Consider the following 26,870-nt stretch of genomic DNA (forward strand, 5'->3'; position numbering starts at 1 on the left):
AAGAAGAAAGACAAAATGCCTTTCAAAGGGTTCGGTTCACTGAAGGAAAGATTTTTTAACCCAGGAAAGGAAGAGGTGAAGAACACCGTTAGTGACTCACTGGGGAATCTGAGAAGGTAAAATCCAACAGAAAATTCCCAGACAGGTCCATTGGTTCAATATATTAAAGAGAAGTGAAGTACAGAAAAATGTGTAAATATAAAACAGAATTTAGAGTTGCAAAATTAATGTCTGAGTTCAGATAGTGAGAGACACCTTGCTGCACGACAGAAGATGTAAAAGAAGCACTGTTACAACAGCATATGACTACAGATGATAGAATATTTATATTAAACAAAGGTGAAAATAAGTTATAAAATAGTGTTCTAATATTACAAAGAGCATGAAAAAGTGTTTTAATTAAAAAAACTTTTAAATAATTAAATGTGAGTAATTCTGTGGTTTAGCTTGCATGAGAAAAACTGATGATTTAATGGGAATTAACACTCCCAAATGATGCCACTCTTGAAATTAGATTTAATGTTCCTAAATTACAGGGGCTCTTTTTTTAAAATCTTGTTCCGAATCAGTAAGAGAAAATGTATTGAGTAGAGATGTGTGTGTGTGTGTGTGTTTACCGAGACTAACAAATTAGAAAGAGGAAAAGGAGAAGCAGCTGTTTGCTAGCAAAAAGAGAAAAAAGGTTGAAGATTTTTATCTTAATCTGACAGTTTATGAAACAACAAACGGAAAGATTTTTATTTTTTTGATAAATGAAAATACGATGTAACAAATAACCAGTTTCATAAAGGGAAAGAGATTTCTCATTTAAATGGAAGATTATTTCTATTAGTAATGGCCACTGACAACATTTATTTGTGTAATCAATAGATGAGAGCCAGAGGGGTCAGTGGCATTTCTTGCGTGCTTGATGTTAAGTGTTTTAAATCTTCGTATGAATTAGACCAACATCTTAACTGAATGTATTTTTAGTGACTGAATTGTATTTGCTTTCATATCCATCCCTTTACCTTCTTTTGGGAATGCTATTTTGAGTCCAGATATAGTTCTTGGCATATCTAAACATGCCTTTGATCACAAGAAAATGTGTAATAATTTACATGTGTTATACTACAGCATGTATATGCAAGAAAATAAGCACGTACACTTTTAAAGAAGTTACTAATATGCACTGGTAGATTGTCAGTTATGCTATTTCTATACCATGTGAGCAGAGTATCTGTGTTCCACACAGTTTCAACTTACCTTTTCTTCATTTACAGTGTTATAGATGAAGTCTAACATTTTGCTTTTTTTACTTTTACGATACTCTATAGTAATTCCAGGGATTCTGTTTTTCTTTTAAAACATCAAGTTAAGTCATTTATTCAATCATAAATTCTCTTTGCTGTGGGCTCTGCTGGCCAATTTGACCAAATACATGTAGGGTTTGTATTTAGTGAGTACGTGATGTGGCAGTACACTGGGTTTGCTATGTGGAAATGGTATGAAAAGTTTAAATTATCCAGATTACTCTCCTCTTGTAGCCATATATCAAGGATGTCATGCTGGTTCCTACACAGTTGATAGTACTGGCATCCAACTTCAGCAACATTGCTACTGAATCAAACCAACCCAAATCTGAGTTGAGATACAAGAAAGTTTGCTGGACTTAATTATTTTCTGTTTTAAACATATGTATACCAGTGCCTTTCTTAGATGTACTAGCCAGTGGAGGAAATAATCCAAACAATAAAAGTTTTTTTACTATGTCTGCAACCAGATCTAAGTAAGAATTGCTGCAAGTTGAGCAGTCTCTTAGGAAATATGCAGTCATGTTTGAAGGTTTCTGTAAGGAAAGAAACATGCATGTTTTTAACTTGAACTTCATTCTCTACAGCTTAGCCTACAAACGAGAGCATACACTTCTATTTTTACATGACGGTACCTATGTATATGTACCAGCTGCAACCTCGACTTTGCTCTTCACCCAATCCAATTGGCTTTAATATGGTGTAAATCAGCAAAGGATTTGGTTTCTCTTCTAGCATTTGATAGGTGATTAATTATATTAATGCACATTCTTGACTAGGTCTCTGACCTAGTCTCAGATTTCACTGACTGCCATGTGTTGATGGGGGATCAAAACTAGCAAAGTGGGTAGAAAAATACTTTTTAGCTTTGGTAAATATGATGAGTCTATGCCTTTGTACTGCATTTCCTCTGTCTTGCAAACAACAGAGCAGATCCAGAAGCCAGTGTCTGGCAAGACCAGCAGCCAGATACCGGCTGCTCCATAGCGGTTGTCCACAGACAAGTTCAAGTGCTGAAGCACAAGCAGCATAAAGCAACTTACTGCCTCCTCACAGGTGTGTAGCAACCTCAAATTATTTTGCGGGTGCTGCAAAACAAGAGTCTGCCCACAGGAGGTTACTTTAGGGTAGCTGGATCCTGGAAGGGGAGGCAAGGGGGACTGAACTGGCGAGACCTGAGAGGAGTCCTTTCTTTAGGCTGTTGCCAGTGGTTTCATTTGTGAGATCTTAGAAGATGTTTTAGAAAATGTTTTAGATGTTTTGTACAAAATATTTTTTTATGCAAAATTGGGTTTGTTCTTGATTAGTTAAATACAGCAAAAAAAAAAAAAAAAAAAGTAGAGGATTCAAGTCTTGGGTGAATGGATATCAGAGCTGGGGCTCTGCAAGCCTTATAAGTTTCCCAGAAAAGAAAGCTTTTCCTGCAGAGCTTCTTGGAATGCACAAACACTTTGGGTCTTCTGTGAACTTAGTGTAGTCAAAGAAAAATTCATGAACTAAAGTAAAATCTCAGGCTCTGCCTACTCTGAGGATTTCAGGAGTCTTGGACGAGCTAACAGCAACTGCGGGCTTACTGATGAAGTGGGAAGTGACTAAGTGGGTTACAACTCAATAATGTTACTGTTAATGCGAAAAGTCATATGGGCCATGTCACACAGCTGCTGTATGTAGTCTGGGCCCTGGTAGGTGTAGTTCTGGCTGCTGCAGATGTTCATTGATGAATTAGACAGCCTAAACTGCTAAAAACTGCAACTTCAAGCTGGGCAATATACCCTTGCGTTGGACAGGGCTCCTCTGCCTGTGCTGGATCATAGCCTTAGTCCTCTCAAATTTTTCCTTTGCACACAAGTACAAAGAGTTCAGTGCACCGCAAACCATGCAGCACTGTGAACACAATGTGAAGTGTCCAGACTCAGCTGGTCTGTGAGTCGTGCAAGGCCCCTTGTACAACGGTGTCAGTGCAAGGGCACAATATGCATGTGCAGCGCTGTGCTGCAGCACCCATGGGGCATCCCTCCAGTGCATTGGGGCTGTGCTGAGGAGAAACTGCGAGGTTGCCCTGCAGCCTGGGAGCGCAGCACCTGTGAGATGCAGTCCCATGGTGTGTACATTTGAGACATGCCATGAGTTTCATGCAAATACCATGCAGAAACCAGCCGGAGAGGTCCCATGCACTGAGTGACTTAAGAGGTTTGCCTGTCTGTACTGGGATTTTGTACCAATGCATCAATTGTAGGATTTGGTGTGGACAATTATCACCTGAGCAAATCCCCACAGCGTAAATGAGATCTCAGAAGATTGTATCCGCTTTTGGATAAATGATATTTTTCAATAGTCAGTGTGTAGGTTTCTGAACTTATGCCAGGATCATCAGTAATTGTTGCATGTGATGACTGATGCTGGATTTGTAGGTGTGAGGTTTGAACATCATGCATGATTGTGCTGCAGCTGCCTGTGAAAGACTGTAATATCTGGTAAAAGGCATTCTAGAATGTGTTCTAACACATGGCAAGTATTAACATTTGCCCATTATTGTAGAATGTATGTGTGTTTAATCAAATGAAATGGTATGATTCTAGTCTACCTACTTCATCATCGGAAGAAATAACTAATTCCTATGCTAAAATCCCATAAATACAGATTTGTTAATGTATTTGTGTTCTAGGGAATTTATTTATTACTGATAGGAATTTTTGAAATTTCCTTCATTCTTCCAAAATTCTGTATATGCCAGAGTAAAGTCATTCAATAAAGAAGAGAAATTTTGCATAGAGTTATTACGACATTTAGGCACAGAACATGGATGCAGATATCTTCAAATAGCTTAGCTCTTCTTACTTGCCAAGTGTTGTATGTTTGCTGAAAAAAGGAAACAGATTGATGTAAGGACTGAACATTTTCCATGCAGCAAAATGCTCTCCTGCGTTAGTCAGATAATTAGAGGAGAGCCCTGGCTCTGAAGCAGTTTTCTTCTAAATCAGTGGTGTACAAGTGAAAATTTTAGTGGCTCTACCAAAATATACAGATCAATTGGAAGATATATTTCTCATCTTTTCATGGAGTTGCCATACCTTCATTATATACCTGTTCAACAAAATAAGGCCAAAAAGCTAGGTCAAACATTGGCTCTGTGAATGTCTGCACTGCTAATGCTTCATTCCAGCTCCATTTTTGGACTGCTATTGCAAAATAGTTTTCTCCGAGACAAATCTGCTACAGAGGGGTTAATGTTAAGTTTTGGGGGTATGAAAAATATTGTGTGAATTTGGGGTCATGGATCAGTCCTCAACCTGCTTTTATTAATGAGTAGTTGAATACAATAGCAAAACAATTAGTTTCTCCGCAGAGGCAATGTTGGCCCGTAGTGCTAGTCCTGGCTCATCACTTTTAACACTGAATTTGGAGCAGAAGGATGTTTTCATGCCTATGTGAATTGACAGCCAGCTGAAAATGTCCAGATCAGAACAGATGTTTTGGCTTTGCATGGTGTGTCTAATCGTTGCCAGCTGCCCAAAATAATGCACTAATTAAAGTCTAATATCTCTCTTACAAATAGATAGCCTGGTAAAGGTATAAAAATTTGAGGAATTGTGCTTTGATTTAATTCAATCAGTATCTTAGATTATGTTAGAGGAAGACAATTAAATTACTTCTTTTGGTTTGTTAATAACTTTTTTGAGATGACAGCAGTTCTAAAAAATAATTATTCAATTGTCTTTTCACTTCCTGAGGTCTTTATTTCTGATATTTTATTCAGTTTACACCTACCTATATATACAGCATGGAATATATGGTGTCTTTTTAAAGTGCCTGACTGCATTACTCCCTGTACTGTCATTTCCCTAACAAATGCTGTTTCCCTGCCAGTGAATCATAAGATCTCAATCACCTTCAATAACACCACAGTAATATCACATTTCCTGTGTTACCTTGCTTTAGTGCAAAGTCTTCCCTCCAGCCTGACAATAAGCTAATGATCTAACTTTGCAGTTAGCACTGCTTTGAGCAAGGGGTTAAATCAAATAACCCCTGGAGTTCCCTTCTGGCCTAAAACACTCTGATTCTAGTGTTTCTTGGAAATGTGAGCTGATGGACTGTAACATGCTTTTTTTCTTGTTGCTTAGAATAAGGCTGGAGTAATGGTTTGATGATACGATGTAAAAAGGAGTAATATAGTAAATGATGCATCAGTTAGCCTGTAGCTGTAAAGCCTAGAAATGCTGAGATTTTTAAGTGAAATTTCATATTGGAAAGTGAAATTTCATATGGCACCCCAGGAAGCCATACTTACCACCTATATTTGCAAAACCTTTAGTATAGAGTACTAGCTGTTAGATTATGGGTAATACATTAGATTTACAGCAACTGGAGAAAGCTGTGATTAAACCAACACTGTTCTCCCAAAAAACCCAACCAGCTGCTGTGTAGGTCGGCCAGGTGTAGCCCATCCATATATGCTCTGGCAACATTTCTTTATAGCTGATTTTTATAGGGAAAACCGAAGTGCATTAGATTTCAAATACATTCAGCCAGATGTGTGAAAGAAGGAAATAAGTTGCTTCTTATCAGAAAAGAGTGAATGAAATAATTTCATCATCTTATATAGCAAGCTGGGCTTCCTTTAGATCAAGCAACTGTTCATATTTTTACAGTACTGAGAGTAACTCCATGGCAGACACAAAAGGAGCTGGATCCTGAGCTCACTGCTTCAGAGCAATGCCAAAACTGGAAGGTTTCATAATGTAACTGCTGATCGAGGCCATCCTTTAGTAAACACTTAACCTTAAGCTCATGGATAGTGTTCAGTGGGCTAGTCATGTATTCACAGCTAACCATGCGCTTAAGTGTTTCAGCGTGTCAGAAAACCCATATTCTGCATTTAAAACAAAGACATGGGAAGTTAATGTTGGGAAAGGAAGTATTTAACCGTGTTCAGTTCTTTCTGACCTCACCTTTTCTACCAGAGACATTCCCTGGTCCTACAGCACAGGATGTTAATATCTCCAATCAGACTGGGAGACCAAATTAATTTTTAATTGCACTGTCATGCAATTCCAGATAACATGGAAATGCCATTTTGTTTAATATGAATCTCTCAACTGGGTTACTTCTAGGAAAAGGAAAGGCTGGATACGCAAAGCCGGAGGAGCTGCCCTCCTGTGTCAGCCGGCAGCCTCTCGCAGGCTGAAGTGGCTGGGTACCATTTGCCCCTATCCCGAGTAAATGGGAGAGCCCGCATCCCTGGCCCCTTCCCTCCCGGCTCCTCCCAACCGCACTGCAGTTGCCACACCAAATTTGATGCAGGCAAAGCCATCTCAGCCTCCGCTGCTGAGGAGTGGTGAGCAACAGCCCAGAAAGCCCCTGTCTTCCTTCAGATCTCATTTAATATTAAGTGTTTTAAACAAAAGTTCAACACGTTCAACAATAGGAGTTGCGGGGGTTGCTTTGCAATGACCTAAGCCCTTGTGGTGAGAGGATGTTTCAGAGAAGTGGGGACACGTGGCTTCAAATCCCTTCAGGCAGAGAAAGTCTGGGCCTGGGTCTTTTACATCTTAAGGACGTGCTTTGATGCCAGAGCCTCTTCTCTTCAGTATAGCTCTGATTTTTGTCTCACAAGTGAAAACAAATTCACAGGGAGTTTTGGGCTGAGCAAAACCATGCTTTGTACTGTATTTGCCCTTTTCTTAAAACCTACTGCCAGCTTTGCTTAGTGGATCTAATTAGAAATGATGACGAATTTCTTCATATGTATATTTTCCTAACTACCTGCAGAATTTATCACAACAGAGCTCAATTTGGCTCTCATAATTATGCTCATGAATAGCCTGTGAACATTTTTCTAGCTAGCTGGCCAGCTAGGTGGCTTGGATTTACAAACTTCAGAGGTCGTTCATGAAAAAGTGCAGGCTATGCTAACCTTTCAAAGCCTGCCCAGCATTAACTCATACACAACCAAGAGACAAACGCCTCGCAAGGAGATGATTTAGCAGCTGACTGGAGCATGTAACTGCCCGTTTACATTTCAGCAAATTTAACTGAGACAGTAAGGCATTTTCATTTTCTGTTTCTTCATCCGTTTAGGAAAATCGATGGCACAAACGTAGAGGATGATCACATTGAGCTGACAGAAGAGGGGCGGCCCGTGCAGGCAAGCACCCGCAAGCTGGCACCATGCGACTGCTACTGCTGCGGGCTGCCCAAGCGCTACATCATTGCCATAATGAGTGGTCTGGGCTTTTGCATCTCCTTCGGAATTAGGTGTAACCTGGGTGTTGCCATCGTGGAAATGGTGAACAATAACACTGTTTATGTTAATGGAAAACCAGAGCTGCAGGTGAGAAAACGTCTTCCTTTCACTGTTCTGAGCAGACCCCATTGCAAAATCATCAAAGTGCCACACATCAAAGTAGTCTATATACATAGGTCAAAAACAGAGACATGTGAATCTGAATTCACATAGATGTGTAGGTGCTTAATTCCTATTTAGGTCTCTAAGTCACATTAAAAATCTGTAAGATCTGAGGATTTGCAATGTCATAGAGGATGTAAGCAGCAGAAATGAGAACTGAATTGACTTGCATGTCTATCAGGTCCCTGATCTTCCAGTCGTAGACAGGTTGTGTTGTGGTGGCAGAAGCTTTTACTATTTACTATCTCTCAGGGAAGCACGCTCTGATGCTGCTACAGAAGGAATGATTAATTGCTGTATGTAGCACTGCACTCACCCTATTGAGATCAGTAGGTGACTTTCAAGACCTTAAAGTAGTCACTGGCAATAAGACAACAGGTTTTTACAGGTTATTGACAATGTGGATTGCTGTCTAGAAGTATTCGGAGCTAGGTACCAAGCTATTTTCAGATTTGCAGTAGATGGCATGTGTTTCACAGCAGATGCCTACAAACCTTTAACGATGCATCCAAGGAACTGCAGGTTCAATGCATATCTTAGTTTTCCCAGTCCTGCCTTGGTACATAGCTGTGATATCATGAGTCCCTTTATGGACTTTATGAACTTGAACCTCATTTACATTTGCTCTGCTTGTTGACTTATTTTTTGATACTGTCATAACAAATTATTCACAGGAATATTGACTCTTATGTGAGGATTCCCCATGTGCTGAAGTCTAGGAGGAAAGCCACTACAGAAGGACAAAGCATCATCAGTCCCTCCTAGGGAACACAGGCTTCCTCCAGCCCATGGATACCCTTTGTTTCTCAGCACATTCCCTAAAATAAAACACATATCCCAGGGAGGCAGATACCTTCTGTAGTGTTGCTAGAGATGAATGAAAATTATTCATCATCTTTTCTCCCAAATATTTTAACTTTTGGTACAAGAAATTTGCAGAACATGTCTATAGTAAATTTCCAAAGTTAAAAGAGTGTTTCTAATCAGACTCAATAAACCCTAGAAAGATTTACCAAAGTGAATGAAGAGTTTCCTAGTTCTTCCTCATCTGCAATCTCCTCTGACCAACTCCTGCTGCTTAGACTTGCTGCTGAATTTGTGTTTATTCAGTCTAATTTCTGCTCCCCGAGGTCCCGCTATGGCTTTCTGGTTTATACTTCACACTGTAGCAAGAGAAAGGACGTGCCTGCATAGGCTGGGAAGCTCAGAAGAGGTAGTTTGTGGAAATTTGGACAAACTCATCTCACATTATTCTGTTTAGGCATGAGCACCTCCTGATACAGGAACTTTTTCCATGTCGCATGGTGTTTCTGCCTTCAGAAATTAACATTACCTAGAAACTAAGCTGGAAATTGCTAGTCGAAAATTAGGTATTTAGAACGGAAATGTAACTCAGCACAGGAAAGTAGGTCTCTTGTCAGAATGCATATTGATGGGGAGGGAAATCCTTTAGCCCTCTGTAAACATGCCTGGCTAATTAATGCCATCTTTCTCCCTGTAGGTTAAATGAGGAGCTGTTTTTTAGTTTGCTTGTTTGGGAAAAAAAATCAACCTCCTGGTGAAAACTGGTTCTTCTTTTACACACAGAAAGTAATACAGAAAAAAGAGATGTTAAGGTTTATCACTCTAGTTTTCATTTTTCTTTGGTATTTTAGTAACAATTTTAATTCAGAATCTAAAAGACATCTGTGCTACTTCCTCATATGATGCTTAGCCACCTCTCCGTGCCATGCGATTACCATAAAAATGATCATGAAGCGAAACATCATGGTTACTCTTTGCTCCAAAACAGCTCTTCTGAACTGAGGGTTCAAGGAGGAAAAGTTGACACTGACCTTACATTAATGTGATTATACTGTGCCAGGCCCTGTCTGATCTCCCAGAATGGAGGGCAGGAGGGGCACCTTGGATCCACCTTTCTTTTCTTCACTTCCTCTATGTTTTGCCCTGGGCTTTGGCTATCCCTCCTCTGAACAAAGTATGTCAAACAAGGTCATCAGAGAACAGGAATGTCCTTATTCAGGAAGAGCCTTGAGAAGACTGAAACTGCTTGGTATCCAAGGATGAGGTATATGGTGAAAGCATTTCTCTTGGCTGCAGACATTTTTGGCTAGGAACCATCTATGACCAGCCTGTGGGTGGCCTTCTGTATCCAAATCCAGCCCGATGACTGGCATCACTTTTAATAAAAGGTAAACTAGTCAGCTAGCTAGTGCTACCTACTTTTATTTCTAGATTGCCTTGTCTTCAGGTGTTACCCCTGACACCTCACACACACACACCCTTTTCTGCTCCCATGCCACCAGCCTGACCAGCTGATCAACCCAAAGGACCTGAGCAACCTCCATAAACTTGGGGAAATGGATATGTCCATTGAAAGGCATCAGGTCCTTGCTATAACACCGAGCACGTTTCAGGACTAAGCAGCCCAGGGGGAAGCAGTGACAAGTGGCAAAGATGAAGCTCCAGCATTAGCTGCCCTCTGGCTGAAACCCTTCCCCGTTCCTATCCACCCGACTGATAGCTAAGAGCAAAAGCAGTAATCTCACGTGGAAATTTGACATCCTTTTGCCTTAACTGGGGGGATTCAAGCTCAGCAACACCAGCGTAAAGAGACTGCCTCGATTTGGAGGATGAGTGACTTCTGTGTGACTTCCAAATAGTGGTTATCTTGCAATAAGTATGCTTCATCTTACAGCATTTTTTCTGTTTCCTTTACAGAAAGCCCAATTCAACTGGGATCCAGAAACAGTGGGACTCATTCATGGCTCTTTTTTCTGGGGTTACATTGTGACACAAATTCCAGGAGGGTTCATCTCAAACAAATTGGCTGCTAACAGGTAAGAAAACAGTTATCAAAAGAATTAAGCTTTACAGCCTGATGACTGTTTTACACTGTTTAAATGATGATTACCAAAATAGTGAATTAATGTGTTTCAGGAATACACATCTGAAACTGAACGTGCAGTATTTAGTCTATAACCAAAAAAATGGGCCTAGATTTCCATTATGAGTCTATTGCTGATTCTCCCAATTTAGCTTGTTAATCTCAAATATGTACACATTTCTTCTCGAAACAATAATGCTTTCTGGAGAGTGTTAGGAAAATCACACCTAATGCTTCAGACAATGATTGTAGCATTTGTCTTTCAGAAGTTGCCTTAGTGCTTTTTAGCTCAACACCAAAAAAAAATTTTCCAACAAAATTTGACTTTTCTCCTTTAAAAATTCCCTGTGGACTGAAGCTGGGCATGTAGGAATTACAGAACTATTTATGTTCTGAAGACACAAATCCATCCTCATGCATATGGATATCCTCGCCATGGCTGGATACAGTACTGACTGTCTGTAATTAGGATTGCCTAGAACTTCTAATAGAGCCTCAAGATTTCTGCTTGGTGAACTACGAGCATCTATACAGATTTCTTCTATGCTGATTGTATTTGTGGGCTGATTTTTTTTTAATTCAACTGCTTTTGAAAATGAAAGTAAGAAAAGTAGCTAATTTTGCCAAAGCTAACTTTGGTTTTGGGCTTTACTTCAAAAAGTCTTCAGAACTTGGAATATGATCACAACAGAGAGAGGGAGAGTGTCTGAAGACAGCTGGTTGTGAATGAGCTCATGAGATATGCATGTTAAGAGTGTTTGGGATCTACAGATAAAAAAGATGGTTGGAGTTAATTTCATTCTCTGCAAACAAGATGTGACATCTACAAACACTTCAGAATTGGAAAAGGTCTTTAAGGCTAGTTATATATTGTTTTGCCCCAAATCAAAGTACTTTGCTTTCTGCATTCTGCAAAGAGCTATAAGAGTTAGAAGACTGCCTGGGAGTTCTTCCCACCTATAAGTCCTTATGGAAATGACTCCAGGACAGAGTCATCCCATAGAATTGCCCAGAAGTTCAGTCCCAACTCCCTTCTGTCCGTAGCCAAAAGTTACTCAGAGTTCAGTTTGCACTGCTTCTTCAACACTACTAACATCCTCAATTATTCATTCCTCTACCAGACAAAAGTGCCTAAGCAGAATATTTTTCCATCTGCCGAATAAGCCAAAGAAATTAGCTAAGCTTAATCATTCCCCCAGCGTTTTTAGTCTTGCCACCAGCTTTTGCAGCAGGAGGGCCCCGAAACACAGATGTGCACACTGCTGGCTGAATAATTCAGCATATTATTTGTTTGGCTTTTGTTTCCTTAATTTTCTTGCAAACAGTAAAATCAACCATGTTTACACTGTTACTCAATGTATTCTGTCAGCTGACTACTTCCTTAGGTATGTGTTGTGTATATGCACAGAAAGCTGTATTTCTGTCCCCATGAGACTTTCAGACTCAATCTAATACTGTAATACAACATAAAATTATGGATTTGGCTATCATAACTGGGTTTAGGAGTAGAATTTGCTGAGAAGCAACAATATCCCAAAGGCTGGGCTCAAAGAGACTTTCTGTCTGTAGCAATAGGATTCACAGGTCTGGCTAGCACCATGTTTTTCCATTATTCCTTGTTTACCCAACCAATTTCAGCTTAGGTACATTCACCAGCGGTGCCGAGTTTCTGTTTCAGAGGGGTTACTTGCTAAGACACAGGGCAGGAAACCAGGAGATCTGGGGCCAGGCTGTGAACCCATCCCCCCCGAGAAAGACAAATGTTTTCTTTTGTCCCAACTGCACTCTGGCAATGAGATGTATTATTCTATCCTATTATTGACATTATAGATTTAGGTACCTTTGTCACTTGTTTAAATCCTGCTTAGCACAGTGCAACCTTGAACGTACATGGATGCCTCCACCCTAGGCACTTCTCTAATGCAAATAGCTATCTGTAATAATGAGGGATTCAAATGGATCTCAGAACAGCTGGAAATATTGAGTGCTTTATGGTTATGCACCAAAACCATCTAACACCATGTAATTTGCTTTATACATTCGTCCAAATTTGTGTAGGTCTGCATTCCACCAAAAAGTTCATGAATCATTTAGTGACAATGTCCCTTTAACTTGCTGCTTATCCTCAAACAGGCATCCAAATGTAGTTTCATCATTGTTTGGTGGTGACAAGGATACACGAAACATAAGGCATCTCCTGATATCAGTTTTCAGTAACAGCACCTTGCTGGGCATAGGAGTCTGTCGCTGAAGAAGTCTGTTTTGATCCCAAAGTGGCAGCTGGCTGGGGATCACAGCAGCGAGGAGAGAAGAATACATTAATGAATTGAACAGAACTGGGATATTTTTAGTCATGGTGGGGACCAACGTCTTTGGGATAAATGGCAGTGAACTGCTGGAAAGATGCTGGCTCTTTGAAGAAACACTACCTGCCCTCTTAAATAGTAGCAGGGGAGTGACTGGTTCTAACTCAGTATAAATGATGCATTTACAACCTAGGCATATTAAGAGTTGGTGCTAAATGAAGTAGCAGAGATTGGAAACTCAGTCTTCAGGGCTAGCTGTTTGAATAATTAAATGCCTTCTCTTTCTTATGGCTTATTCTTTCACGTGCTTGCTAATTTACATGATTTGCTGTAGTTCCCCGAGACTGTCAATAGCATTATGGTAACAGACCTGATATTTCTGTTAGTGGCAAGGAAGCAAGGTGCAAAACTCTTTTCTTCACCAATCATAATAGAGAGCTAAGTAATACTTATTTCTCAGCTAAATGTTTACTTGGCTTTGAAAGCAGTCTCCTAAATGTCAAGATATGATCATAGGCTTTGTATTCCAGTTCAGATTTTCAGACCGCTTTCTATATAAATCTGTTCCTTTGTCACTTCCCTCCACCAGCCTACCCAGCCTCTTTGCTTTTGTGTTCACCTGTTGAATGCTTTCTTGTCATTCAGATTATGAGCTGTCTAGACATGGACTGTTTTTTTTGTTAATAGGTGTAGAGAATTTAGACAAAACAGTCTTGATCTCTGACTGTAGATTCTTCGCGCTATAATACTACCATTAATCCTACTGTGCATAGTAAGCCTAGATTCAAAAAATGAGGTGACATATATTTCCTGTAAATAAGTTTTCAAAAACAGACTGAAATGGAAACCATTGAAACCCTTATTTAAAAAAAAAAAAAAAAAAGAAGAAGAAAAGAATGGCAACAAAAGGTTTTAAAAGTTTATAAATATTTTGAAGTGAAACATGATAAACAGCTATGCATAATAAGATCTGTGTATGCCTTTGGCAGAAAAATCAAAAGGGAGACAAATACTGCTGTTGTCCAAATCATATGATTTCAGATCAAATATCTGTCTAATACCATTCATATATCAGAATGAAGCTTAATGTGTCTTTTTGAAATGCCACATGCATAACAAGACAATTCAAAACTTGTTAAACATCAGTGAATTTGAATAGTCTGAAAAAGGAACATGAATGATGGTCCACAAACAGCAGCATGCTGCTAGCTAACATCAGTGTAGCTAGGAGTTGAGGGCCTTTAACAAAAAGGACTGCTTTATTCTCAGTGTGTCACCTTGAGTCTCGGAGCAAGACAGGGCAGCTTTGGGCTGACCTCCCATCTGCTAAGTGTTGTGGTCCCCAGGGCCACCAACTGCTGCAACTTTCTATCTGCAGAATGAAAGATCTCCAACACAAAGGCAGTCTGTTGAATTGCAGACAACACAAAGAAGACAGTAAACTACTGAGGATTAGCAGTAATCCATTCAATGTAAATGGTGCTTGGCAGTTGTGGAGAACTCCTACTGCCAGTTCTGATATTTTTCAGTGCTGTAGCAGGATCTTAGAGGGGATCCTCAGGTATATCGGCTTCCACAGATGCTAGGTTAATGAACTCTTGATATTCAGAGTTCATGACACTGCTATTGAACCCCATTCATTGCACAGAAAGGAAACCTGAGGCTTCAGATACATGAAATCTAATCAATCAAGTACAGCTTATTTTTACTAATCATAGAATCATAGAACCATTTAGGTTGGAAAAGACCCTTAAGATCATCGAGTGCAACCGTACACCTAACACTGCCAAGTCCAGCCCTAAACCGTGTCCCTAAGTGCCACGTATACTCATCTTCTAAAAGCCTCCAGGGACGGTGACTCAACCACTTCCCTGGGCAGCCTGTTCCAGTGCTTGACAACCCTTTCAGTGAAGAAATCTTGCCTAATATCCAACCCAAACCTCCCCTGGCCCAACCTGAGGCTGTTTCCAATTGTCCTATCACTTGCTACTTGGGAAAAGAGACCGACACCCACCTCGCTACAACCTCCTTTCAGGTAGTTGTAGAGAGCAATGAGGTCTCCCCTCAGCCTCCTTTCCTCCAGACTAAACAACCCCAGTTCCCTCAGCCGCTCCTCATAGGACCTGTTCTCCAGACCCCTCACCAGCTTCCTTGCTCTTCTCTGGACACGCTCCAGCACCTCAATGTCCTTCTTGTAGTGAGGGGCCCAAAACTGAACACAGTATTCGAGGTGCGGCCTTACCAGTGCCGAGTACAGGGGCACGATCACTTCCCTACTCCTGCTGGCCACACTACTTCTGATCCAAGCCAGGATGCTATTGGCCGCCTTGGCCACCTGGGCACACTGCCGCTCATATTCAGCCGGCTGTCGACCAACGCCCCCAGGTCCTTTTCTGCTGGGCAGCTTTCCAGCCACTCTTCCCTAAGTGTTGCATGGGGTTGTTGTGACCCAAGTGCAGGACCCGGCACTTAGGCTTGTTGAATCTCATAAAATTGGCCTCGGCCCATCATTCCAGTCTGTCCAGATCCCTCTGTAGAGCCTTCCTAATATTGGTAATTTCAATGGTTGTTCCAACCAGTTGTTCCCAGTTTCTTTCTTGGTTTCCAGTGGTGTTTTCCATGGTGCAGCAACCTCAGTTTTCAAATGAGCTCCCCAAATATTCTTTTACATTGGGCACACTGGGCCCCAGGTGCATTTAGAGCCTCGACTGACTTGTGCCCAGCTGCAGCAAGTGTTCTTCCCAAGCAGTGTAACAAAATGTTTATATCATGTTTTTCACAGAAGCTGCCTTGTAGAAATGCCCCTTCTATGTCACGATCACAAAGGATATTTGTAGCTGTTATTTAGAGAAGTGATGCTGGAAAGGAGTTGACCTTAAGCAGCCCTGTTACACATTTTAGCAGCAGCAAGTGGAACTAACTAGCACACTCCCATGTTTCAGAGAGGCACTCAAACCAGACTTTACCTGATCTAAGTTAAACCCTATTGATCTAACAGAATTTAAGTACTTCCCAGGATAGGAATCCTTCTTTCAGGTGATGACTCATATAAACAGCTTAGCTTCCAGTATCAACACCCGTGTCTATTCCTGTGATACAAATTAAAACCCAGCACCTTTCTTTAACTATGTATAAAACTTCTGTTCCATTCAGAGAAGAAAATGTATTGTCCATATGGGGATTTTACCCCCTTTTGCCAATAAGGGGACTTTACAAGTATTTGGGTTGGTGAGATGGTGGTATGTGAGATGATTGTCTCTGTGACTGTACCTGAGAACAGCATCACTTCTGAAAAGTAGGCAATAATTATATTCCCTTTCATGTTACTTTTTTCCATAGGGTATTTGGAGCAGCTATCTTTCTAACATCTACACTGAACATGCTCATCCCTTCTGCAGCAAGAGTGCATTATGGCTGTGTGATGTTTGTAAGGATTCTGCAAGGTCTGGTGGAGGTAGGAGCACTCACCATTTTGGTCCTTTCATACATCATTTGTTTTTGGACATTTGGCTCTAAAAAATCATTAAGATCTTTTGGTCAGGTTTTCTGCTTAATCTACATTTTTACTTGTTGCTTGGATGACAATTTTTTAATCGTACCGATTTATATTTTTAAGTTTACTTAAAAGGAAATAAAAAATTTAGGTTTCTGGTGCTGCAGGTCGAGGTATTTTAGTTTCCTTGTGCCATCCACTGCATGTACTAAACAGTATTTTTACCCCAGAACACATTGCCATTTAAGTGATTATCCAAATTATTTTGACATCTTCATATCCAAACAACAGAGCTCTTCCAGGCTTACTTAACATTTCCTACATCATTCCACGGTGACAAACAGCTAGACAGGTTGGACAATATCAGCAACTGCTTGAAGTAGGAATGCAGTGAAAGCAAATCACATGATGTGTGAAATGTCTGCCAGGGCGTCACCTACCCAGCCTGCCACGGGATGTGGAGTAAGTGGGCTCCTCCACTGGAGAGAAGCAGGTTGGCCACCACATCGTTCTGTGGTAAGTTGATAGGCTTATACGGTTTAGGTAAGTACATATTCCTATTAGACATATTTTATTCATTTAATGATTTAAAAGAGAAATGCAAACCCTCTGCCCTTTGCTGTACCTCCCACATACCCCTTCGGCTTGTACTCTGAGCTCAGGAACCTGAGAGTCTTTTTGTTTAATATGTCACCATTTTATCATTTAAAGCCAACCCTCAGAATGACTCTCATAGTAAACTAAAATGGGTCTAGAGGTGTCAGATGAGAGAAATCACGCCTTTTGGGTTTTTTTTCCATTTGCTCCATCTTTAGGGATTCCATTTATTACACGTATTGAATTGACCCTCCTAATCAAGCATGCACTTAAAAAATTGTTTTGAAAGGACTTGAGTACTTTAGGCTGGCTGCTCAATATACTGCAGTGGAGGTGATGTAACTTGTTGCCACTGGCTGTTCTGCTTTACTTTGTTTTGAATTATGATCAGGCTTGTACTTTGCTCTCTTCTCTGGGTCCCTTTCCAATGCTGACAGCTGGCCTTCTGGAAGATGGCTTATGGGAAATTTCAGAAGACTTCGGAGAGAGGAACTCAGTGGAAAAATGGGAGAAATCAAACTGTCTCATTCCCTTTGGAATGTTTCTAGCCTCTGCCAAGAGCCTTAAACCTTGTTATGAAGCAGGGAGCAGGAAAAATACTAAGGTTTTACACCTTTTTCTTCAAGGAACATACCCTCTTTTCGCTTACAGCCATACTAATGAAAAGGAAAAAAAATAAAAAAGGGTTTTCTACTTTTAATTCCATCCTCTGGGTAGCAGTTTTTGAAAAGAGGTGCCACAGGTCACTCTGTGCTACCACAGTTTCTTGCCAGAAGAGAGTACTATGAGTGTCACACCTGTGTGGCCCTTTCCCAGGTCTAGTTTGAGCTGTCCCTTCCTCATACACTCTCCTACCTAATGTCTTCATCTTCTTCTGGTAACCCTGCAATCTTCAATTATCTGCTAATTCCAGGCAAAACTGTGGATATTATTATCTCCTTACCAGCTCCAGGCTGGATTTGCGTAGATGGATAAATTTAAGGAAGATGAGGCATAATCCAAATGTACTCCCTCTGCTTTCGTACCCTAAAAGGTCCAAATATGCAGAGTGTAGAGCAGGAATGGTTCTGCTGTAATCTCAGATGCACTGTGTTGGCAGTGAAGGAAAAGGCCCTGCTTGTTAATTCATTCTGTCATTTCCCATCCTCTAAGACACCCCCATCATCTGTATTTGGTGTGTCACTTCCCATTTGTAACAGGGTAATTGGACTGGTGAGTAGATGTCTAAAAATGCTGAAGAAAAATCAGAAATAGTAGGACTTTGAAAAGTAAGCAGTTGCAAAAGGTGGAAGAGAAAACAATGAAAAAAAAATGCAGGTGGGTGGGGTAAAGCCAGCTGAAGATGAATGTCTGAGAGAGAATATTCAATAGAAAATGTAAAAGTCACATGAAAAAACAGTCTGTCCATCAGCAGTGGAACTGAAATGCCAGGGAAAAATACAGCACTAAAATACAGGAGAAAGGGTAAAAGGAGTGAAACGACAGAACAAAAGCAGCTTTTCATATTATGGGAATTTTATTTTTGCTACTGATGACTCCAGGATTTAGTGATTATTTAGGTGTTTTTATTTTCTGTGGAAGAACAGACCAAAAAAGAAGCCCCTCCACCCTCAGTGCTCTCTCCTTGAAATCCTAGCACCGGGTATGGAAAGATCCATCCTGCAGCTCAGCACCCATTTTAGTGGCTACAGATCACCAATTCTTGCACTTGAAAGGTGCACAGGAACAGTGGAAAAATTAGGAAACTCCATGTTAACCAGGTTCCTGGTTTCTCTGACTGTATTCTTGCCTGGGGCTTTGCTATTGCTGTAGGAAAAATGAATTACAATTACACAGAGATGAGGGAGAAGGGACACTGTGAACCATCGTAGAGAACTATTTGCTAATGAGTAGAGCATTAACAAATGCTCATTAACAAAGTATGTAATACTCTCAAAACCACAAGTATCTCATTTCCTAGAATAATTCAAAGCAACATTTCTCACATGTGAAGCCACTGGCACCATCTTGCACTGAAACCAAGTGTCCAGATTGCATGAATTCTCCCTAGGGTCTTCATGGAAACTCCTTTCCAAGCACTTAAATTCTCATCTCTTTCTACAAGTCAGTAGGAAATGTATTTCACCAGTATTATACATTTCACCAGTATTATATATTTCCCAATCAGAAACCTTGGCACAGACCACTTTTTTATCCTTTTTTTCCCTGTCAACTTTTGCCTATTTATTCCAGCTGTTTGTTCATGCCGCTGATACAAACTAAACATGGTTAAACAGACTCAGGGTTGGTCTGAACAACCCCTCCACTAGCAGCACTTGTGGGGTCATGCAGCTAGGGCCACGACAAGAGTCTCCCAGCATATTTGCAACCATCAGGATTTCTGGACACCAAGAAGGCTTCAGAAATTTGGGCCATTAGCTTCTCCAGAGCTCACTTTGTATGCCACGGGGTTAGGTGGGATTCCCCACTTCAGTGCATACAGCTTATGCCTGTGTGGTGGTTCACCATCAGTTTCAGCTTTGCGAATCCCATTTACCTACAGGGCATAGCCCTTCTAGCCGCAAAATGAGACTTGTGATCCCACACCAGTGAGGGCTAGTCCTTCCTACCACCCCAAGCTAAATTTTTCAGTAGCCATCCCATTCCCCACGTTCACAAGAAATCATGGTGCCAATCAGCCAGAGGCGTTCCTCCAGTTCTGCCCCCGTGAGCACCTGCGCTGGAGGCTGGGCTCCCCTATAGTAACTGACATGTTTTCTTAATCCTTTTTCTCCTCAGGGTCTTATGCAGGTGCAGTGGTCGCCATGCCGCTGGCAGGTGTGCTGGTACAGTATATAGGATGGTCATCAGTCTTTTATATTTACGGTGAGTTGCTTAACATAAAGGATCTCTGCGACTAGACTGGTACTGCCAGCAGTTTTGTTAAACCTGTATAACAAGTAGGGATCAAAGTTGTTTTGGTGAATGAAGAGGTTGCAAATGGGTATTCCAATTTATTCCCTACTTATTGCAGCTTCTGAAAGCTTTTATTTTGTAATCATCTGTTGTAAAATATTTTAAAATTGTAATGACCAGGCTACAGCCCATGGTCACCCAGTGACAGGGTTGGATGCAGTTGCAAAGGTTGCTCTGTAGCACAAACACTCACGATCCGTGTCCTGGAGCACACGCTAACAGTGAATGCTACAGCATGTGCTGCTGATGAGGAGCCAAATGCCTCTGAAACCTTCTGCCCTGAGACATCTGCCCCATGCTGCCCACTCTCGGTAAAAGCAGTGCCACCTTTACAAAGTGGTCCCATCACACAGGTACGGCCTTATTGCTGATCTGTGGTGCCTCGTGCTTCCCCTCGCAGTACCTGGCAGAGCTCGCTCAAGCGTGGCCTTGCACATCAGCAACCCAGTTAAGATGGGTTTTCTCTGGAGACACAGAATGCACCGTAAGATTTGCCATCACAATCTGTTTGTGAAGTTCTTTTACGCAGATTGTGACCATGTTATGACCGGTGTGCTTTTTTCCTTCCCCAGGTCCCACATAAAGCTTTGGTTCTGCCTTTTCTCTGCCCCACGCATATCACGTAATACAAGTGACAAAATGCTCAAACACTTTGCAAGCAGGCATACAATATACACAGAGTTAGTGATCATATTTTCTTACTTCCCTCGGCATATTTTCTACACAGATTTGGTTTAATTGGCTCTTGAAACAAACTTCAAGGCCTGCAGATGCTGAAGTGTGGCTTTACTGTTTTTTTAAAACCGAGCTTTGCTTTTCCTGCCTCTCCAGGAATGTTTGGGATTGTTTGGTACATGTTCTGGCTGCTTAATGCCTATGAGAGCCCTGCTGCACATCCAACAATAACCAATGAAGAAAAAATATATATAGAAACAAGTATCGGAGAAGGAGCCAGCCTAGCTAGTGCCAGTGTAAGTAAAAAAAGGCTTTTCTGGTTATAATTTGTGAGCACTTTACACAAGATCAGCGTATGACTGGATGGATACTATTAGCTGCATAAAGGCAGCAGAACTATTTGCTGTTGATATTTAGGGGCTTTTCCTTTCACGAAAATTACAGGATCAGGTTCATGCAGCTGGACAGGACGAGTTCAGCAACATGCAAAACACATACTGCTGTTTCAGCTCTCAGTTTATAGGGCCTCCTTAATCTAGGGAGGGGAAGGGATTGGGGAGAGAGGGGGAACCACACACTCTGATCTCCTGCTCTTGAGCAACTATCATGTTTGTTCTAAAAAATATTAATGGAAGTAGCTAAATAAGAAACTGGCTGCAGATGTTAAATTATCCAGCTGCCTTTTGAGCTCTTATCAAGGATGATTGAAATTCTGAAAGCTTAAGAACAGGGTTTCTGCCCTGCTCACTCTCACAACAGCTCAGCTCATTGTTTTAAGACTTCTCTCCTCTCTCTGAAAGGATCCTGGAAGATCCTGGAAACTTAAAACTAAAACCTATTTTCCCATCAAACTTCTCTCCATTTCCTTAGATAACTCATTTTTGCTAGTGGTGAAAAACAAAGCTGTTTCTTGATAAACTCTTCCTTCTTGGCTTTTACTTGAGAACGTTCTGGAGCAAAATAACTCCAAACTCTTTTCTCTACATGTTTTGTGTAATAGCCTTGCTGAGAGTATAAAGTACCAGACTCTCCTTTTGGGCATGCTCCTGAAGTTTGGCTGAACTCACTCAGGTCTTGGCTGGAGACACACACACTCATTCCAGGTCATGGTTTTCCCCTTGCTGTACAGTGGCTTTACTGCAGAGAACATTAGTACTACCACCATGTGTTCACACACGACCGCAGGCATACAATTGCCTGTAGAACACAACCACCATTTTAAAAAAAAGGAGAATGTCAATGTACGTTGCCATAGTTGCATATTTCAGCTTCTGATTTGAATTCTATTATAAGTGAATAGGGCTCTGAAGTGGTTTTTTGTGCCTGCAGTCTGGAGTATTGAGGCATAAATAGAAACTGGAAATGCCAAAAGCAAGTTATAGAAATTAAATCCTCTACCACAGATTTTTTTTCTGAATGAAACAGATTGGGTTGAAGCAGGTAGCTGCCTGTTGCTGCGCTACCATGTATTTCTTAGCTTGGATAATCCTTTTTTCACAATCGTTTCAGTGGAATGTCTCAAATTCATGCCAAAAAGCGGGGAACGGCACAAGGTTTTCTCTAGTTTTCTTTGATTCTTTTATTGATCCTGTTTTCCCAATAGCAGGATTCCAGAAGACCTTGTGTAATTTCAGTAAGTAGAGCAATAATAGTACAGTAGTCATCTTAAAAATCCTAACTATTCTAAGAAAGTTTCTCTACTTGTCTTTTGCCAATAATCCAGGAGATATCTTTCACTTGCATTGTAAGTGATTTGCAGTGTAAACTGGATGCAATGTACTGGATAGTCCTGATACTAAAAGATACTGCGCTCTTTATTCTGCCTTCTGCCTACTCAAAAATGCCTTCAATTTTATTTTTTTTCCTAGAAATTTAGTACTCCCTGGAAGAGATTTTTCACTTCAATGCCAGTTTATGCAATCATTGTGGCAAACTTTTGCAGAAGCTGGACCTTCTATTTGCTCCTTATAAGTCAGCCTGCTTACTTTGAAGAAGTCTTTGGGTTTGCAATAAGCAAGGTAAATGTCTGAGGTGAAGCAGTGACCTTCAGACCTCACCCTAGGAGATGAAGAGCGCTTGAAGATCCCCAGATCTCTCTGGAGTCATTACAGTAGGTTATTCACACTAGTTGTCATGACATACTTCTGGTGATCTGATAGAAATAAAAGCTTGCTAGCATCAAATTATTAGCAAAAGGAAAGAACTGAAAAGTTGTTTTGGGAGTTGACTAAAAAAAAATCATGAAAACCACAAGGTAAGTAAATAGAAATGCACATTTTGTTTAGTGCTGGCAGTTTAGAATTACTTGCCAGGTAATTTTTATCCTCTTCTTTTTTTTTTTTTTTTTTTCATTACTTTTCATTGACAATGAGGTGTCAAATTCTGTATGGAATGATATTTCCTGCCACTGCCACTTCATTAAAGTCAGTATTGTTACACTTCCTCTTCAGAGCATACATGAGGACTTCAGAATATTTGTTCCAGAAAAGTTTTCCCAACATTCCTTTAGAAAAACTACTTGCTATATTGTAAATAATTTTCAAGCAAGTGTAATCCTGCAAACTGATAACAAACAATGTCATTATCTGTGTGGTCTGGGAGCACCAGTGTGCCCAGGTTCTACAATGCTGTTGTGGTAGCAATGACACTCTGAATGGCCAAGCGCAGCATGGAGATGAAGAATAGCAGTATTAAGACAAAATAGGTTTGTTTATTCTGAATTGCCTTTCATAATGCTAGAGTTGCACCTCTGTGTACCTCACGAGTTAAAAACTAATGTAAAACTGACTCAGTGTCAATGTAAGGAGGTTGAACATCCTAAAAAATAAACTCAAACTTCTCACTAAATTACTTCTTCAAAGAAAAGCTTCTAGAAGGTGACATGCTGATCACTAAAACTTCGCAAAATAGTCTTTTCACATATCTGGGATAAGTACCAGAGCTAACAGAAACAGTAATAACCCTTTGGCAGAAAATTCACCAAGGGGAAGTCACACTTGACCAACTTGATAAACTTCTATGATGAAATGACTAACCTGGTAGAGAAGGGGAGAGCAATGGTTATTGTCTACCTAGACTTCAGTAAGGCCTTTGATACCGTCTCCTATAAGATCCTCACGGACAAGCCATTGATGTATGGGCTGGTTGAGCAGACAGTGAGGTGGATTGAAAACTGGCTGAATGGCCAGGTCCAGAGGGTGCTGATCAGTAGCACGAAGTCTAGTTGGAGGCCAGTAACTAGCAGTGCACCGCAGGGGTCAATACTGGGTCTGATCCTGTTTGACATCTTCATTAATGATCTGGATGATGGGTCTGAGGGTACCCTCAGCAAGTTTTCAGATGATACAAAACTGGGAGGAGAGGCCGATATGCCAAAAGGTTGTGCTGCCATCCAGAGGGACCTCGACAGGCTGGAGAAATGTGCTAACAGGAACCTCATGAAGTTCAACAAGGGGAAGTGCAAAGTCCTGCACCTGGGGAGGAACAAGCCCATGCACCAGTACATGCTGCAGGGCCATCCAGCTGGAAAGCAGCTTTGCAGAAAAGGACCTCGGGGTCCTGGTGGACACCAGGTTGAACATGAGCCAGCAATGTGCCCTTGCGGTAAAGAAGGTATCCTGCGCCGCATTAGGTAAAGTATTGCCAGCAGGTAGAGGAAGGTGATCTTTCCCCTCTATACAGCACTGATGAGGCCATACCTGGAGTACTGTGTCCAGTTCTGGGCTCCCTAGTGCAAGAGAGACATGGACATACTGGAGAGAGTCCAATGAAAGTCCTCAAAGATGATTAAGGAACTGGAGCCTCTCCAGTTCCTATGAGGAAAGGCTGAGAGAGCTGGGACTGTTTAGCCTGGAGAAGAGAAGGTTCAGGGGGGATCTCACCAATGTATACAAATACCTGACGGGAGGGTGTGAAGAAGACAGAGCCAGGCTCTTCTCAGTAGTGCCCAGTTACAGGACCAGAGGCAATGGGCACATTCTGAAACACAGGAGGTCCCATCTGAACATCAGGAAACACTTTTTTACTCTGAGGGTGACTGAGGACTTGCGCAGGTTGCCAAGAGAGGTTGTGGAGTCTCCATCCTAAGGTCACTCCATCCTAAGTTCACCCAGGTGTTGGTTGCAGATTCTGTTGGAGGAAAGGTCTGCAATCCTCCCACACAAGGATCCAGGATAAAAATTTGTCCAATGGGGGTCGGGGTGGGGGGAAGAGGTGAAGAAAAGGTATGGTTCCTATTCTCTTCCCCCTAAATCCTGAGGGAGGACATGAACAGTAAGCACTCATTTGTCTAATTGCAGGTTGGCCTTTTGTCGGCAGTTCCTCACATGGTCATGACAATCATCGTACCCATTGGAGGGCAGCTAGCTGACTTCTTACGGAGCAGGAAGATTTTAACCACTACCACTGTACGGAAGGTCATGAATTGTGGAGGTACTATTGGATTCTGAAAATACAATATTTCAATTGTGTGCTGCAGTTGATGTAAATATCATAGTTTGGTCCATGTTTAATTGTAACAAGAGACAAATTAGTCCAGATTGCATTTGCAGCTGGTTAGTCTGAAGCATTTAATGGAGAGCTGATGTTAGATGTCCTCATGGTATAAATCCTTATTCATATGAGCATGCTTTTGAAAAGGAAGGAGGCAAGAAGCTTGGTTAATAATTAAAAGGATAATAGGGACTGGCCCAGAAGATTAGTGTGATCAAATAGGCCTCATCCTGCAAACTTGTACAGACAAAGTTAACCATGTACCGTGGTGCTGGAGAGATCCTTTCCCAGAGGATACAGCCTTGCAATAACTGGCCATGTTCCTGTGTGCTACTTCCAGCAGAACCCACTGGCAAGTTTCGGCTGGAAGGGTTGGGTAAAAAAAAACAGACGGGGGACAGACAGAATCATTTTACTCAGCACAAAATAATTTGTTTCCAGTTCAGTCACTGAACTGAAAAATCAATGACATCGACATGTAAGGAAGATACTAAATTAGAGCAAAAATTTCAAGCCAGATAGCCTGAGGAGTCGCTCTCCTCTGCCAGTTCCTGGCTTACATTATCTATGGACAGCACAGTCTGCCTGAAATAGAGATGCCTGCAGTCAGAGATGCCATGCAGCTTGGCTACACATCTTCACAAAGGATTCTCGGAGTCATTGTGTTTTCAGGGTATGTTTTCATTGTCATTCAAAAAAAAACCCCAGAAGGATTGTAACGTTACAACTAGAAAATGTTAATTTGCAGTAATGGCAGAGACTGGAAGTTCCCTGTGATGTTCAGGTCTGTCCTATTTTGTTGGTGGCACACTTATCTGAAACATGCTCTTTTACTCTATTTGCCAAGAACATCTCAAATCGCTACAACCATGAGAAATTGAAGGCAAGAAGTATTTTTCTCCTTTCCCTGCCACATTTGTGTGTTTGTGAATTTTTCAATGCTTTGCACAGAGTCACTTTCTCATAGTTTCCCTGTACTGCTCAGTGAGTTAATGTCACCAACTGCTTGGGTCATTTACACAGCAATGAAGAGAAAAAAGTTTAGTCTCGAACAATAAGTATTCAAATATTTCTGTGAATCCACAAAGCTGTGAAGTATGTTCAAGAATAGCTGTAAGATACGAAAAAATTTTGTCTCGTTTTAAGTTGCTATTCTGGCTAGACCTTATTGGTATCTCTGTGACTAATAGTAATTTGAATGTAATTTATTCCTACGTGTTTCATTTGAAGGCTTTGGGATGGAAGCAACCTTGCTTTTGGTGGTTGGTTATTCTCATACAAAAGGTGTGGCTATTTCCTTTCTGGTGTTAGCAGTAGGCTTCAGTGGCTTTGCAATTTCAGGTAAGAATTAATCTTATTATTGGTTTTACTATTAGTGATAAATGTGATGTTGTTATCCTCACTGTTGTTACTGTCATCATTTCTATTATTCTGTTTGCTCTTAATGTGGCTGCTTATGGGGTATTCCCTATTTCTTCCCACATCAGAAATAATTTACTTCAGTATCTATGAAACGTGTTGCACATCATAGGACGTGAAGCTTTGAAAGAACCTGCTCTTTATTGATTCCAGTTTACATCAGCTTTGTGCTGTTATTTTCTAATAGACTTTTACAGTGTCAGCCACCTTTTCTTCTTGCATAAACAGTATCCCTAAAAGGAGAGAGAGAATTACTCTGGAATGAATAGTTGCTCAAAGGCTATCAGTTGCAATCCCACTCCCAGCCCTAGCTGCCCGTTTCTGCTTTCTAGGTCAGTCCTCTCTC

The 26,870-nt window shown here is 41.0% G+C and overlaps 1 protein-coding gene across 1 annotated transcript in view; it reads left to right on the top strand.

Annotated features, from left to right (window-relative positions):
• The window catches only part of SLC17A8 (solute carrier family 17 member 8), a 29,767-nt gene continuing 2,897 nt past the window's right edge, over positions 1 to 26,870 (top strand). Inside the window, exons 1-10 of the mRNA XM_076328673.1 lie at positions 1 to 116; positions 7,374 to 7,626; positions 10,423 to 10,541; positions 16,234 to 16,348; positions 16,816 to 16,903; positions 19,763 to 19,849; positions 20,771 to 20,910; positions 22,483 to 22,632; positions 24,913 to 25,045; positions 26,336 to 26,446. Coding sequence (XP_076184788.1) covers positions 16 to 116; positions 7,374 to 7,626; positions 10,423 to 10,541; positions 16,234 to 16,348; positions 16,816 to 16,903; positions 19,763 to 19,849; positions 20,771 to 20,910; positions 22,483 to 22,632; positions 24,913 to 25,045; positions 26,336 to 26,446 — 1,297 coding nt within the window. The 5' untranslated portion in view covers positions 1 to 15. The remainder of the gene's footprint in view (positions 117 to 7,373; positions 7,627 to 10,422; positions 10,542 to 16,233; positions 16,349 to 16,815; positions 16,904 to 19,762; positions 19,850 to 20,770; positions 20,911 to 22,482; positions 22,633 to 24,912; positions 25,046 to 26,335; positions 26,447 to 26,870) is intronic.

This window comes from Aptenodytes patagonicus, chromosome 1, assembly GCF_965638725.1.
Source record: "Aptenodytes patagonicus chromosome 1, bAptPat1.pri.cur, whole genome shotgun sequence".
Lineage (NCBI taxonomy): Eukaryota > Metazoa > Chordata > Aves > Sphenisciformes > Spheniscidae > Aptenodytes > Aptenodytes patagonicus.